At 45.0% G+C, this 17254-nt stretch overlaps 1 protein-coding gene across 5 annotated transcripts in view; it reads left to right on the forward strand.

Annotated features, from left to right (window-relative positions):
• The window catches only part of LOC131759290 (proline-rich protein 5-like), a 214089-nt gene extending 203868 nt beyond the window's left edge, over positions 1-10221 (forward strand). For all 5 annotated transcript variants that reach the window (XM_067036994.1, XM_067036995.1, XM_067036993.1 and 2 more), the window contains one exon: positions 7076-10221. In XM_067036994.1, the coding sequence (XP_066893095.1) occupies positions 7076-10221 (3146 nt within the window). The remainder of the gene's footprint in view (positions 1-7075) is intronic.
• The last annotated feature ends 7033 nt before the right edge of the window (positions 10222-17254 follow it).

The raw sequence follows: 17254 nt of genomic DNA on the forward strand, positions 1-17254 counted from the left end.
AGGGCCCCCAGCTAAGCTTCCTGAGGAGCCAGGTGCCAGCTGGAGCTGGGGGCTCCTGGCCTGTGATTGGCTGCCATCATCTGTGGTCAGCCCTGTGTGGTGGGGGAGGCTGGGAAGGACAGTGGAGGCTGATAAATATTGCAGCAGTCTGCTCTGAAAGACAGGAGCACTTTCAGAGCAGGAGGACACTCGGCCTTCTCTTTGACATCAAGTAATACCAACCAAATTGCAGACATCCCAACACTTTGTCCAGGCAGCCTTCTGAGCAAGGTAACACTCATATTTTTCACGCCTTGAGTCACAATATTTATTACATTTTTATGTTTCTACTTAGAGGTACTTGGGCTTTTTCCCTTGCAGGGAATGAGAGGAGGCAGCAAGGGAAGCTGACGTACGTTTGGTTTTTCTCTCTAATGTAAGAAAAGAAGAAAGGAACAAAAAAACAAGTTGAGGAAGACACTGTAGGTTCATAGAGAAGATGCAAAATATCCGAATGACTGTAAATGAGTGCTGTAGGCAAAGGAAGCGTTTAAGGAGTGTCTTTGATCCTTGTCCACACCACACCCTGGGATATTAGTTCCCCTACCAGGGATCGAACATGAGCCCCCGGCACTGGAAGCTCAGAGTACTAACTAGTGAACTGCCAGGGAGTTCCCTAAGGAGTGCTTCTTGGATGGATTTGTAAAATGAATCAGCAGAAGGAAAGGTGTGAGGTACTTGGAAAAAATACCGTGCTGGTCCAGGCAAGAAAAATAATCAGGAGCAAACAAATTCCGGGGTTGGAGGAAATGTATATTTGCTCAGGTATTTGCCAAGTACTGCCAGGAATTTCCTGAACTAGATCGGAGTAAGCAGGAGACCAGTATTTCTCAAAGCATGACCTGTGGGCCCCTAGTAGCAGGATCACTGAAATGCTTGTTAAAATATATGATTTCTGGACTCCATCCCAGATGGAGAATCAGACTCGCTGGGACCTGATGATATTTTGTTTAAACACAAGCTCCCTAGTGATTCTGATACATGGCAATTTTGAGAATTGCCACTGTAGAGACCCTACACAGAGGTTATGTTCTTGAATGGGATTCCTGAACATGGGCTGTGACCGTGCACTTCTCTTTCTGAAGTGGTTCAAGCAAGAAGTTGCCTGGAGGAAGAACCAGAATCTTCAGGTCATTTTGTGGATGCCTGAGACATAAAAAGTCTTTTGATGCTTTCAGCTTTTGGATGCTGGTGTTTGGCAAATAGTAGACAATAGTATTTGTGAATGAACAAATAAACGAGTGGGACAGTGGCAATAAGGGGTAACTCTTGGCTACACAGTAGTCACTTGAACATTGTGTATGGACCACGTTGAAGATGCTAAGAGGAGAGATTGTGGACCACGTACCAGTACGTTTATGTGTGTGGGGTCTGAGTGTGTAGGGTGTGTGTGTGTAGGGGTGTGTGTGTGTAGGGTCTGTGTGTGTGTAGGGTCTGTGTAGTGTGTGTGTATGGTGTGTGTGCGTAGGGTGTGTGTGTGTAGGGTGTGTGTGCATAGGGTGCGTGTGTGTAGAGTGTGTGTGCGTAGGGTGTGTGTGTGTAGGGTCTGAGTGCATAGGGTCTGTGTGCTAGGGTGTGTGTGCGTAGGGTCTGAGTGTGTAGGGTGTGTGTGCATAGGGTGCGTGTGTGTAGAGTGTGTGTGCGTAGGGTCTGAGTGTGTAGGTGTGTGTGTGTAGGGTCTGTGTGTGTCTGTAGGGTCTGAGTGTGTAGGTGTGTGTGTGTAGGGTCTGTGTGTGTGTGTAGGGTGTGTGTGCGTAGGGTGTGTGTGTGTAGGGTCTGAGTGTGTAGGGTGTGTGTGTGTAGGGTGTGTGTGTGTAGGGTCTGAGTGTGTAGGGTGTGTGTGCGTAGGGTGTGTGTGTGTGTAGGGTGTGTGTGTGTAGGGTCTGAGTGTGTAGGGTGTGTGTGTGTAGGGTCTGAGTGTGTAGGGTGTGTGTGCGTAGGGTGTGTGTGTGTAGGGTCTGAGTGTGTAGGGTGTGTGTGTGTAGGGTGTGTGTGTGTAGGGTCTGAGTGTGTAGGGTGTGTGTGTGTAGGGTGTGTGTGTGTAGGGTCTGAGTGTGTAGGGTGTGTGTGTGTAGGGTGTGTGTGTGTAGGGTCTGAGTGTGTAGGGTGTGTGTGTGTAGGGTGTGTGTGTGTAGGGTCTGAGTGTGTAGGGTGTGTGTGCGTAGGGTGTGTGTGTGTAGGGTCTGAGTGTGTAGGGTGTGTGTGTGTAGGGTGTGTGTGTGTAGGGTCTGAGTGTGTAGGGTGTGTGTGTGTAGGGTCTGAGTGTGTAGGGTGTGTGTGTGTAGGGTGTGTGTGTGTAGGGTCTGAGTGTGTAGGGTGTGTGTGTGTAGGGTGTGTGTGTGTAGGGTCTGAGTGTGTAGGGTGTGTGTGTGTAGGGTCTGAGTGTGTAGGGTGTGTGTGCGTAGGGTGTGTGTGTGTAGGGTCTGAGTGTGTAGGGTGTGTGTGTGTAGGGTGTGTGTGTGTAGGGTCTGAGTGTGTAGGGTGTGTGTGTGTAGGGTGTGTGTGTGTAGGGTCTGAGTGTGTAGGGTGTGTGTGTGTAGGGTCTGAGTGTGTAGGGTGTGTGTGCGTAGGGTGTGTGTGTGTAGGGTCTGAGTGTGTAGGGTGTGTGTGTAGGGTCTGAGTGTGTAGGGTGTGTGTGCGTAGGGTGTGTGTGTGTAGGGTCTGAGTGTGTAGGGTGTGTGTGTGTAGGGTGTGTGTGTGTAGGGTCTGAGTGTGTAGGGTGTGTGTGTGTAGGGTGTGTGTGTGTAGGGTCTGAGTGTGTAGGGTGTGTGTGTGTAGGGTCTGAGTGTGTAGGGTGTGTGTGCGTAGGGTGTGTGTGTGTAGGGTCTGAGTGTGTAGGGTGTGTGTGTGTAGGGTGTGTGTGTGTAGGCTCTGAGTGTGTAGGGTGTGTGTGTGTAGGGTGTGTGTGTGTAGGGTCTGAGTGTGTAGGGTGTGTGTGTGTAGGGTCTGAGTGTGTAGGGTGTGTGTGCGTAGGGTGTGTGTGTGTAGGGTCTGAGTGTGTAGGGTGTGTGTGTGTAGGGTGTGTGTGTGTAGGGTCTGAGTGTGTAGGGTGTGTGTGTGTAGGGTGCGTGTGTGTAGGGTCTGAGTGTGTAGGGTGTGTGTGTGTAGGGTGTGTGTGTGTAGGGTGTGTGTGCGTAGGGTGTGTGTGTGTAGGGTCTGAGTGTGTAGAGTGTGTGTGTAGGGTGTGTGTGTGTAGGGTCTGAGTGTGTAGGGTGTGTGTGTGTAGGGTGTGTGTGTGTAGGGTGTGTGTGCGTAGGGTGTGTGTGTGTAGGGTCTGAGTGTGTAGAGTGTGTGTGTAGGGTGTGTGTGTGTAGGGTCTGAGTGTGTAGGGTGTGTGTGTGTAGGGTGTGTGTGTGTAGGGTCTGAGTGTGTAGGGTGTGTGTGTGTAGAGTGTGTGTGCGTAGGGTGTGTGTGTGTAGGGTCTGAGTGGGTAGGGCTGGGTTGGGAGTCAGGGGTGGTGCTGCTGTGCTTCTAGCTCCCGACAGAACTAAGGATGCACTCATACAAATGACAGCTACTGCCCCAGCCAAGCCATCCCAGACCGGCCTGTCAAAATGAATCCATGCCCAGTAGGGAGAAGGAGCCCTGTAGCTGTGATAGCAGGTGATGGCAGTGCTGAGAGGGCAGAGCCCATGGGAACAGGGCTGAGCCAGCAACAGCTACCCCGCCTTGTAGAGCCTGAGGCTGGTCCGCTGCTGAGACCTTTTGTTAGAGGAGAGGAGATCAAGCATTTGCAAGATTCCTGAGTGTCAAAAAAAAAAAAAAAAAAAAATCCATGACGACAAGATAACTCTTTCATAGTCCTAACGTCATGTTGTCTGCAGGTCCATATTTCAGTCCCCTTTCAACGTGTTTACCAGAAAAGAAAGATAAGCTAAGAATGGTGGTCAGATTTGAGACTTAGCCAAATCTGAAACTTTTCTGGGGGGAAATTCAGGAAGAAATACAGAAAAGGGACTATGGGTGCACAGAAATCTAGCCTTTACAACATTTTTTCCCTAAAGTGAATACATCTCAAAAATTTAAAAAATAATCTGTATTTGTTGTGAATCATTCTAATGATATAAAAATGAATTAAATAGAAAATTAGAGATGTCCTTACCAGTGCCAATTCTATTTTCTAGAGAGTTAACATTCTTAACGTTTTGGTGCATATCCTTCCAGATTTTCTGTATTTTCAGATATATACAAACATGCATAAATGAAGTCTTAATATACTTGCTATTGTTGTTCTGGTCTCTGCTTTGTCATGTGGGCATCTTTCTGTATCTTGATGTACGTAGAAATTGCACATATGTGTCAATGCATATAGAAATTTTAAATTTCTGTGTTGTTTTCCATTGTATATCTGGACCAGAGTTTATTTAATAATGCCCTATTGGTTATCACTTATGCTGTTTTCTATTTTTCAAAGTAACAAACAAATCTTTTAAACAGATTTTTAATTTTTTTCTTTCTGTCTCTCTATCTCTCTCCATATAAATACCACTGTGGGGATAACCTGTGGGAATGTTTCTATAGGATAACTTTCTAAAAGCAAATTTATTGCACAAAAGATAATATATATTAAAAAAATTTAAAGACATTGCCACATTTCCACTAGAAATATTATACCAATTTACACTTCTCCCAAGACTGTAGGAAGATAACTGCAATCCCCATGCCTATATTAATATCAATATTTTTAATTTTTCCTAATCAGATAGATAAACGATATCTTATTAGAACTAGTTATTAAAAGTTCTATCTTCTAAAAGTACTAGAAGTTTATTTCAGAGGAAGTAAAAATCATAGATAAGGATAAAAAATATAAAACGTCTACAGCTTTCACAGATCACCACTATTACCATCTTGGTGTATGTTCCCCTAAAAATAAGAATAATAACACATTTCTCCCACCCCCTCTTGCTTCTAGTTTGGATAAACTTTTAACAATTAAGTAGAAAAACAATCTAATAAGTAAATTTGATTTGGATGTCAATGGCTAATAACTGCTTGGTGATGCTACTCTTTCCGTGGGAGTAGTTACACAAATGTATTTTGGCAGATTTTGACCCAACATTTCAGGCCAGTGCCAGTCAGGAGAGGGGTGGGTAGGGAGGGGAGACAGTTCTAGGGAGCCTTCCAACATGCCTTGTGGTAGACTTACTCATTGTGAACGTTCAGTATTTAACTTGAGTAGCTCTAAAGATGGTCATGCATTTTTTTTTAAGAAGACCTCAAAATATTATCTTGGAATTCCAAAGAACTAGTGCAGAAAAAGACAGGGAAGGGAGAGCCTAAAGAAATAAAAAAGACACTTGGGAATGAGTTCAAAGAAATGGGGCAGAGGGCAGGGGACACGGAAAGTCCTCGGCCCTGACCCGAGACAGAATTCAGGAACATAATAGAACTGTAAACAACTCTGAAGTGTGGGTTGGGCTGCAGGTGAAATATTGAATACTACTGATGTTAATGAGACCTTTGAAATGGTTTGGAACTGTTTGGTTCTCACACAGTTCTGCATATAGAACAAGGTAACAGGATTTCCTTTTCAACAAAGACTGGACGTTGGCTTTTAGTTTTTATGAAAAACATAAACCTCTGAAGCAAAATGCATGCAAGATGCAACAAAATTCAGTGGTTTGAAGGGGCGATCTGACAGGAAGCTTTATTAGCAGCTGTCAGGACAACCCCTGTGGCTTCCTCTCCCACCCTTACCCCCCAAATCCCACCTCTGGGCAAAGTGTGCTCATCTGAGGATTGGTCTCCCTGATCACATAACTAGAGAAATATCATCAGTTTGGTTAGTTAGTTAATTGAGGGGGGAACGTTGTTTGATAAAATTGGCAAGTCAAGAGCATTGACCCAGGCAAATATGAGAAATATAGATGATAGTCTGAAAATACAGTTGCTGTTTTCCCAGTTACGTGTACTAAAGAATTTTGAGAATATTGGGCTAATTGGGTCTAGAGACACTCAAATGGCATTTTTAGACTTTTTTTCTGCTGCTCCGTGATGTCTACACCACAAGCCAGATTGCTAGGGTTTCCTGGAATGTATGATTGCTAATGTTTTTCGAAGAAGAAAAATATTACTCCCACCTCTTCTTATTATAAACTATAGAGCTAATGACCAGTGCCCAGTAATGACTTTCAGGATGGCCTGTGTAATTTTATCGGAAAATACTTGAAATTTTCATCTTAAAATTCTTCAGAATCTTTGCACATGCACACTGTGGTTTGCTGCAGGTTTAGAGAGTTCTGTGGGGTTTGTTCCTAATGGAGAAACAACCTTATAATTTACAGCAGCGTTCGCTAATTAAAATTGTAAGCATAATTGCTATCCATGATACTTATTATTAGCATGCGTTCATAAAGCTCGAAATTCACTTCATCCTTTCACGTGCTGAGTAATTAGTTTCTTTGGATTTGTAGCTTTATCATCCTTTTATGTTCTATTTGGAAGAAATCAACAACCAACCTCCCAGGAGACAGCTTTAAAAAGCTGGAAATATATTGTTCAGCTAGTGCAATGAGACTGATACAATGCAGCAAATATGACTTTTCTTTGGTTTAGTAGACAGCTTTTCTTTGCATTTATTCAGCAAATAATTATTGAGCACATAATGTGTGCTAGGAAACTTGGGGAGACAGAGATAAATCACTCAAGGATTCTGTCCTCAAAGACCTTAAGGTTTCACTGGAAGGGAAATAATATTGTACATATATAATAGTGTACATCAACTATACCTCAATAAAAAATAATAAGTTAAAAAAATAAGATTGTACATGTATATGTAAAATAAGCCGTGGTGTTGCCTGTGATTAGATACCTGGTATAAATGACCACCCTCACTGTCAGAACAGGGACCGACTCTCTTCTCCGCTGCATGATCGGCACCTAACACAGTATGTTAAAATAGGAGGCTTAATAGTTATCTTTCTGGATGATTTAGTAAGTGAATAAGTGAATGTACTCCTTTGTATTCCTTCCAAGGTACATCAGTGGGATATTGCAATTTCTTCCCAATCTGACTTGTTTTTCTTGTTTCCAGGTACCTCAGCCAGCATGGCTGTCTCTTTGCCACCCACCCTGGGACTCAGTTCCGCCCCAGATGAAATCCAGCACCCACATACTAAATTTTCAGAATGGAAATTTAAGCTATTCAGGGTGAGATCCTTTGAAAAGGCACCTGAAAATGCTCAAGCGGAAAAGCAAGGTTCCTCCGAGGGGAAAGCCTCTCTAGAACAATCTCCGGCCGTCCTGGACAAGGCTGGTGGTCAGGCACCAGCCCTGACTCAACTGGCATTGAAGCCCCACCCAAAGTTTCTGAAGAAATCCCACGATGACAGGAAAGCAAGAGAGAAAGCCGTGCACCAAGCCAACCTGCGACGTCTCTGCCGCATCTGCGGGAACCCTTTCAAAGCTGATGGGCACAACAGGAGATACCCAGTCCACGGGCCTGTGGATGGTAAGACCCAAGTCCTTTTACGAAAGAAGGAGAAGAAGGCCACGTCCTGGCCAGACCTCATTGCCAAGGTTTTCCGGATCGACGTGAAGGCCGACGTGGACTCGATTCATCCCACCGAGTTCTGCCATAGCTGCTGGAGCTTCATGCACAGGAAGTTTAGCGGCGCCCCATGTGGGGCTTACTCCCCAAGGAATGCGACCACGGAATGGTCCTCCCACACAGCGTCCTGTGGCATCTGCCACGTCGCCCGTCAGGGACTCAAGAGGAAGGGTCATCGGCCAAGCGCACAGCTCAGCAAAAAACTCAGAACTGGGAGTGACCGAGCTCGAGAGGTCCGTCGGCGCGAGAGGCGAGCTCAGGCCAGGATCAGCAGCAAGGAACTGATGAAGAAGATCGCCAACTGCAGTAAGATACATCTCAGTACCCGGCTCCTGGCGGTGGACTTCCCGGCGCACTTTGTGAAATCCATCTCCTGCCAGATTTGTGAACACGTTCTGGCGGACCCTGTAGAGAGCAGCTGCAAGCACGTCTTTTGCAGGATCTGCATTCTCAGATGCCTCAAAGTCATGGGAAGCTATTGTCCTTCTTGCCGGTACCCCTGCTTCTCTAGTGACCTGGAGAGCCCGGTGAGGTCTTTTCTGAGCATCTTGAATACCCTCATGGTGAAATGTCCAGCCAAAGAGTGCAATGAGGAGGTCAGCTTGGAAAAATATAATCACCACGTCTCGAGCCACAAGGAATCGAGTGAGACTCTCGTGCATATTAATAAAGGGGGCCGGCCCCGCCAGCATCTCCTGTCCCTGACCCGGAGGGCTCAGAAGCACCGTCTGAGGGAGCTCAAGCTGCAAGTCAAGGCTTTCGCTGACAAAGAGGAAGGTGGGGACGTGAAGTCGGTGTGCCTGACCTTGTTCCTGCTGGCTCTGAGGGCAAGGAACGAGCACAGGCAGGCCGACGAGCTGGAGGCCGTCATGCAGGGACGCGGCTCGGGCCTGCAGCCGGCGGTCTGCTTGGCCATCCGTGTGAACACCTTCCTCAGCTGCAGCCAGTACCACAAGATGTACAGGACTGTGAAGGCCGTCACGGGGAGGCGGATTTTCCAGCCTCTGCACGCCCTCCGGAGTGCCGAGAAGGCCCTTCTGCCGGGCTACCACCCCTTCGAGTGGGAGCCGCCGCTGCAGAACGTGTCTTCCCGCACCGACGTGGGCATCATCGACGGGCTGTCCGGGCTGTCCTCGGCTGTGGACGATTACCCGGTGGACGCCGTGGCCAAGCGCTTCCGCTATGATTCAGCTTTGGTGTCCGCTCTGATGGACATGGAGGAGGACATCCTGGCGGGCATGAGGGAGCGAGGCCTTGACGACTACCTGAGCGGCCCGTTCACCGTCGTGGTCAAGGAGTCTTGCGATGGCATGGGAGACGTGGGCGAGAAGCACGGCGGGGGGCCGGCCCTGCCCGAAAAGGCGGTTCGGTTTTCCTTCACCGTCATGCACATCACCGTCGCTCACGGCTCACGGGACGTGACGGTGTTCGAGGAAGCCAGGCCTAACTCCGAGCTCTGCTGCAAGCCCCTGTGCCTCATGCTGGCGGATGAGTCCGACCACGAGACGCTGACGGCCATCCTGAGCCCGGTCGTCGCCGAGAGGGAGGCCATGAAGAGGGGCAAATTAAGGCTTGAGTTGGGAGGCGTCCTCCGGACGTTCACGTTCGTGTTCAGGGGCACCGGCTACGATGAGAAGCTTGTGCGGGAAGTGGAAGGCCTCGAGGCTGCGGGCTCGGTGTACGTGTGCACCCTTTGCGACGCCACCCGCCTGGAAGCCTCGCAGAACCTCGTCTACCACTGCATCACCCGGAGCCACGCCGACAATCTGCAGCGCTACGAGGTCTGGCGCTCCAACCCGTACCACGAGACGGCGGAGGAGCTGCGGCGCCGGGTGAAGGGGGTCTCGGCCAAAGCCTTCATCGAGACGGTCCCTTCCATAGACGCGCTGCACTGCGACATCGGCAACGCAGCCGAGTTCTACAAGCTTTTCCAGCTGGAGATCGGGGAGGCGCACAGGAAGCCCGGCGCCTCCAAAGAAGAGAGGAGGAGGTGGCAGGCGGCCCTGGACAAGCACCTCCGCGAGAAGAGGAAGCTGAAGCCCGTCATGAGGATGAACGGCAACTTCGCCCGGAAGCTCATGACCAAGGAGACGGTGGCCGCGGTTTGCGAGTTAATTCCCTCCGAGGAGAGGCGCGAAGGCCTCCGGGAGCTCGTGGACCTTTACCTGAAGATGAAACCCGTGTGGCGCGCGTCGTGCCCCGCCAAGGAGTGCCCTGCATCCCTCCGCCAGTACAGCTTCAACTCACAGCGTTTTGCCGAGCTCCTCTGCACTACGTTCAGGTACAGATACGAGGGCAAAATCACCAACTACTTTCACAAGACCCTGGCTCACGTGCCCGAAATTATCGAGAGGGACGGCTCCATTGGTGCCTGGGCGAGCGAGGGAAACGAGTCCGGGAACAAACTGTTCAGGCGCTTCCGGAAGATGAACGCCAGGCAGTCCAAGTGCTACGAGATGGAAGACGTCTTGAAACATCACTGGTTGTACACCTCCAAATACCTGCAGAGGTTTATGAATGCTCACAACGCATCCAAAACTTCAGGGCCTACCGTAAACTCCCAGGGAGGCTTAGGGGACGCGTTAGACCCAGAGGACTCTCCAGAATCGCAAGATTCAATGGAATTTTAAGCAGGGCAGCCACTTCGGCGCTGGTTTTTGCAAGTAAATTCTCCTCTGGGTGTCACTGTGACCTTCCCCGGGTACCCTCCACTCCCGTGTATGGGGCTTCACCACCCGAGGGGTGGTGGGTTGGAGAGGCCACAGATGCTGAACCCATGTCAGCAATGGCTAACTGGTGAGCTGATTGCTTGGGCCATTTAGGGAGTTCAGAAAAGCAACAGGAGAAATCAGTTATTCGAAAGCTCAATAGCTGAGAACAGGAGTAACTGCAGGGGGCCAGAGATGAACAAAGATATGTGTACGTGTGACCGAGTGACGTGAAAATCAAAGCCAACGTTGTCAAAGGACAGGCAGTGAAGGCAGGGAAGGAATTTGACTGTGGTTTCCATCTACCACCACCTCCCCAGTTAGTCTAGTTCATAGTGAGATGTGTTCTCTTGATCATTTTTGTAGAATTATTTATTTTATACATTTCACACATTTTGGCTTATTCTACAAGATTCAGGAAAGCTTTTCAGATCTCTCTAATAATAATATCTTGACACAATGACCTTGGCAATGCTCCTGGTGCATTTTGTCATTTGGTACACTTATGCAGCTATACCCTACATCCAGAATATTTTTGGAAAATCAGTCCTTTTCTGGATTTAAATGATGTCTCTGTTGTAACTCTTGGAGTTTAGGAGATCATCTGGTACCATGGAGTTTTCAATTATAAAGTGAGAATAAAACTGTTAGCTGCAGTTGGTTACTGAATCTTGTGATAATACATGTTTACTTAGCTATCCGTAGCCAGGTATGATTTTTAGTTTTTACTTTTAATTAATGTAGATTCTCCAAATGCTTTTCCATACAATCTCAAAGCCACAGAGGCTATTAGAATCTGGTTTTGTTTACTGTATGAAAACAGATTTCTGCCAGGTTTTCTTCATTTGAAACCTGGGTCAGTTTTACTAAATCCACTTTTCATGGAGTTTCTCCCTTTGCAATGTGTTATTTTTTTCTTTTATGATCGGTTTACTTTCAGTGTATTAAGATTTTTGTAGCAGGATATCTTTGTACTTTACGCACCTGCTAAGTTTACATGGAGCCTGCTCGTGGTACAGTGGAAGAGTTAACATTTGTAGAGGGTGGTTTTTTTTCTTTGCCGCTTTTAGAATATTTCCGCATTCATTTTGCCTCATGTTTCCTCACTACAACCCTGTGGGGTAGGCATTGTTACGATTCTCATTTGGTGGAGAGGTAAATGACTTGCCCAAAGTTACAGGGATAGTACATACCTGATCTGGAATTTGAACTCAGTCCTTTTGTCTCCAAGTTCCACGTTGTTTCTAGCACGAAAATCAACCACTGTTTTTTTTCTTTTTTAAAAATAAGGCAGTAATATGATTTGTTTAGAATCTACAACTAATCACTCTAGTTTGAAATCTTGGGATTACATATCTTGGGGCCAGGGATGGGTGGCTTTTAAGTCCTTGGTGTGCTTTGGGCCTTTTGCTAGAAGAAAGAATTGCCAAAATTCCCCCAAAGCCTCCCAAACCTCTGGTGGCCCCAGTTGTTGGAAACTATTGTCTGTATCCTTAGAAATTTGGGAGTTGCCAATTGCTGGCAGTTTAGAGCAGGCCTGGGATTTTATATGCTAGTGAGTCATAATGATATGTTAGTGTTAATTAGTTTTTTTTCTTCCTTTGATTTTATTGGCCTTAATTGCCACTCTTCATACAGAGTATATACCGGAGAGCTTTGTAATTTGGTTGTCAGCCGTGCACCAGTGATATTATCCTGAATGGTATATGCATTTGGTGCTTTCACAGGGATTGAACCTGGTATTTTTCCATTTAAAAGATACAGCGGTTTTTCTTGCTTTTTATATATAGAATAGATAAATTACAAAGACATTTGGAATTTAGTTGTCAGCAAGGTATACATATTTTAATTTTATTCTTTCTTGAAAATGTTGAAGTTTTGCATTTTGTAAACAAATGGGCTTTGAAGCCATGACTTTCCTTCATCCCATTTAATCCTTACAGCATGTTTCTGCACTAATAAACGGCTAAATTCGTGTAATCATCTTAAACCCGGAAGCATGCTGGAGCTGGTTTGTAGATTTTTTTTTTCCCACTTCTACTCTGTTACTCGATTGGTGGCGATGTAAATACGTTCTCATATTAAATTCAACTTTTCTAGCATTTAGGAACTATTCTGAATGCATGTGAGTGACGGCATGATTTATAGCACAACCCTCCCAATAATCCCTTAATCAGATCGCATTTTGATAAAGCCCAGGAACACCTGGCTGCAGGCATTTCAGTATGCAGAAATGCTGCCTACGGCTGTCTTTGCCCTCACTGTTGAGACTGTAATATACTAGACCCTGGTTTTATAGTCACGCTTTATTTTTGACAATGCCCACTGTAAATGCAGACACACACTCTAGGGAAATTCACCACACTGAGTGGAACTTTTTTTTTTTTTTTTTTTTTTAAGTATAGAGTGAGACTTGAGAAGTGCAATGCATTTTTCTCCCATGAAACCTGATTCTACAAGTTCTCCTGCCAACCCACTCAGGTGCACTGCAGGGACCAGTGATAATGGCTGATGAAAATTGATGAACGGTCGGTATGAGGCCAAAAAGTGCTTTGGGATTAATAAATATGTACCAAGAAGCAAGAGCAGGAGGAAAGGATGTCTTTTCCTTCCAGGTGAACTGAAATTTAGTTTTGCCTCAATTTGTTTTCACAAAATATAGATGAAGGGGCTTCCCTGGTGGCGCAGTGGTTGAGAGTCCGCCTGCCGATGCAGGAGACACGGGTTCGTGTCCCGGTCCAGGAAGATCCCACATGCCGCGGAGCAACTAAGCCCGTGAGCCGTGGCCGCTGAGCCTGCGCGTCCGGAGCCTGTGCTCCGCAACGGGAGAGGCCACAACAGTGAGAGGCCCGCATACCACAAAAAAAAAAAAAAAAAAAAAAAAAAAAAAAAAAAAAGAAAGAAAAACAAAATATAGATGAAGATAAAGACTTTTTTGGTTGAGCTTGTGGGTCTCGCATTAGATCAAACAGAATTCAGATTACACACAGCTAGGAGGTAGACTTTGTAAGCATCAGTGGTGGTTGGGAGAATGAATCATTTACATGCAAGTGATTTTTGATTGCAGATATGTATGTGTCTTCAGTTATTGTATGAGAGGTGGTACTATTCTTTCAACGTTAAGAGGTTTTTTAATAAGACTGGGTATTTTGTCCCTATTTTTTTTTTCATTTAACCATAGTAATCTACATAAATATACCTCATTCGTTTTTGGTGAGATTTTTCTTTTTGTGGAATTGCACTTCACTTTATTTTCATACAAATAATTGTAAAGTTTGTTTACTGGCTTCCAAGACTCTTCTTCTTCTTTTTTTTTGTGTTTGCTTTCGGAAAAATTCAGGTACCAGGATGCAATGGTTTTATTTGATGATTTTATGCAAAGGACCTGTATTTTCATGTCAAATGATTTCAATTAAAATATGTGTTTCAATACTTATTTTTATATTTTAATATTTTCATTCCTTATCGATGTTATGGTTATTGTTAACAGCTTTATGTTTCAGTGTTTGAAATAAAAGTTTAAAATTTGAAAATAGTGAGTATTGTGATTGGTATTCAAATAATAATATTGAGTGCAACATTTAAAAAAATGAAGTAACTTTTTTTTTTTGAGGGAAACACAAAATCAATTTGGTGATCTTATAATAAAAAGCAACAGGATGGTGACAATGAGTATAATTTATACACTATAGGAGAGATGATTTGGTTCCAGATACTTAAGGTAAATGTAGGATGTGAAAATGAGTTGTATTTAAACCCCTTTGAGAGCCTGATAGAAATATGACCCTGTTCCCAAGAAAAGTCACACATTCATGTACCAACATTTTGGGCAGAGTAGTTGACTTGTCCAGGGCCACACAGATAATGGTAGAAGTGAGCTAGAGCCCAGGTCCTTCTGACCAGTTCTTTTCCTAGTGATAACAACAAAAGCAGCAGCAACAACAACAGTAATGGTAGCTACCATTGCCCAAACAGTGTGGTGGACACTTTGCATATGGTTTTCTCATTGGATCCTTTTGGAGTCAGTACCACTATTTTCTTCATGTTATACACGTGGTCCCTGAAGCTTATCTCAGCCAGAAAATGGCAGAACCACGTCTTGGCAAGCTTCTTCTGTCCAAGCTAGTTCTGTCCATCTTACCTTCATACTAGTCTGTCATCTCCACATCATCCGTGAAATTTCCAGTAACTTAGTGCCACTTTCTGGAGACTTCCAGAAAGTGTGTTCTCCTACTCAGAACACAGATTTAGCCGGGCTGCTTCCGTGCAACCATACCACTTTTTTTAATATCGAAATATGTTTGTGCTGGTAGGTAGGTAGCCTGTCCCCCAAAGGCCCTGTTCTTGCAGCCCCTCCCCGTCCCCCGGGCACTCAGGTCCAGCGACTAACAAGTTAACTTTTGGCACAGCGGGGGAGCCTTCAGGACCCGCTCCAGCCCCCTCTTCTTTCACTGAGTTTTAAAAAAACTCCTACCATCCTTGCCGTGTTCTACTTTTTTCCCAGCTCTATTGAGGCATTATTGACAGATAAAATTGTATATATTTAAAGTGATGATTTGATATAAATATACATTGTAAAATACTTTTCACAGTCAAGTTAATTAGCTCATCCAGTGCCTCACATAGTTACCTCTTGTGCGTGCGGTGAGAACACCTAAGATCTACGCTTTTAACAAATTTTAAGTGTACAAGGCAGTAGTGTCATTAATATATGTCACCAAGCTGCACCTTAGATCCTCAGGACTTACTCATAACTGAAAGTTTGTACCCTTGGACCAAGTATTTGAACATTACCCCCTGCATTTGAGAACGAAGCATCTCCTCACACTTTAAGGTCCAGCTAATTTTTATATCATTCCCAATACCCTTTGTAACTACTTCAGCCTATTTTAAAACAAATATTTATAGGATGTCTTCTATGAGAAGGCAACGTGTGCTTGGCACACGCCAGAGAGACAGTGGTGAACACGGATGGTTTCTGCTCACAAAGAACCGTGCGGAGGTAGTCATTGAATCAACTATAAGCCTAACAAATGCATGACTCCACAGTCTAGTATGTGTTATGAAGGAAAAGTACTAGGTACAATCAAAGTACAGTAAGACAATGGAATTTAGACTGGGGAATCAGAGAAGTGTCTAGGAAGAAGGAACCTTTCATGGAGACTGGTAGGATGAGTGGGGGGAGGGCAGGTGAGAGGTGACAGACCTAGGCCAACTTAGCCTATGGAAGACTGAGGTGGGAGAGTGATTGGAGATGCTTAGGAACTGAAGGAAGGTCTGTGTGGCAGAAGCAGATAGAGAGGAAGAGGATGCTGCATGAGTCTAGAGAATGAGGCAGGTGTCTCATCATGTAGGACTCTGTGGCTTGGTAAGGACTTTGGCTCCTACCCCAAGTGCAAAGGGAAACCATTGAGGAGTTTGAGTCAGGGAACTGTTGCAATCCATGCTACGCCAGGAGAGGGACACAAGTGAAATGCTTTTGGAGGGTATTAAATGTGAAAGGATTTCCAAGATTGAGAAGGTTATGCATATAAATTTAAATGACGGAGTAGCTATTTCAAACATTTTTGACATTGGTTACACACTGCCTGCTAATTCATATGTGTCACTCCCTTAGTTAGGTGACTGTGTCCAGCTCTAGGCTGGAAAAGATGCAGGGAGATTCTGCAGTATCCTCTACTTGACAGCCTCACCTGTTCATAAAGTTAGCATTTCTTCCCCTGACGTTTTCCCTTCTTTCTCACGGAAATTTCCTTTCCTTCCTGGCTTTCAGAATGAGATATTAGTTCTCTTAGGGATAAGTGGGCTATATTAGATGTTTCCTGACAGAATTAGGTTTGGGAAATGGTAAATTCCAAGACAAAAAGCGATATTCTATACTGGAATGGAATTTGGGGGCATATAAATAATTTGGAATTCTTGGCACTGTGGATTAGAATGACTGCCTGTTCTATCTAAATATACCATGATATCCATTCTAATCTTGTGTGAACTCTTTTCACTAGAAAAGAGAATCATTTTAACCCAAGACCTCACCTCATCTCTTTCTGTGAATTTCACCATACGTTTTGTTCCCAAGTTCTATGAGATGTGATAGTTTGATCAAGATATTTAGAACACAGATTTATTTCCATATCTCATCCTTCATTTATTAAACACTGGAAAGATAGAAAGACAACTGCAGAAGTGAGTACATTTCAGTTCGTATACAGTGAGCTTAATTCAACAAACATTTTCAGAGCAACTATAATGTAACAGAAACCATGCTTGGTACTAAGGATACAAAGTTGCTTTCTAGGAGCCCACTGCCAAATAGAGAAAGCAGGCATATCAATGTCATGTAAGTGGATAAATGCTATGAAGATAAACAGTGGGGAAAGGGGGATGGCTTGGCTACAAACGTGAGTGCTTTGCTCTGCTTGGGCTGAAGTCCTCACTGAGAACCTCAGGACTGAATCAAATCTTGAAGGATGGTAATCATTCACCAGGGGAAAGGGTTTTCCAGATGGAAGAAGTTCAGCTTTGATGAGGAATCATGTACAAAATCAGACAGGGGAGAGGAGAGATGAGCCTAGAGAATCATCTCATGTATAATACTGAGGCATTTGGATCTTTTTTCCTCGTGGGAGATGGGGAATCACAGGAAAGTTTTCACCTATGTAATGTCATTTGGGGATGATTTCTGTGGTCTCAGAACAGTCAGATGATTGGAGGGGCCATGGTGGAGGCAGGGAGACCAAGTCAGGAGGTTGTTTAAACAGTCTAAGCACAAGGTAATACAGACAGGGGCAATGAGTCTGCAGAGCATGGAGCTTTGTTTCTACTCGAACAGGACTCTGTTAGTACCCTTCATTATTACGTCAAGGTACTTGCAACTATTTCATCTGGTTGTTTAAATATATGTCATAGCAGGTATTGGCTTCAGGCCTACCACATCCATTTCCCTTTTCTGGGC

The sequence above is a fragment of the Kogia breviceps genome, chromosome 7 (assembly GCF_026419965.1).
Source record: "Kogia breviceps isolate mKogBre1 chromosome 7, mKogBre1 haplotype 1, whole genome shotgun sequence".
Taxonomy (NCBI): domain Eukaryota; kingdom Metazoa; phylum Chordata; class Mammalia; order Artiodactyla; family Physeteridae; genus Kogia; species Kogia breviceps.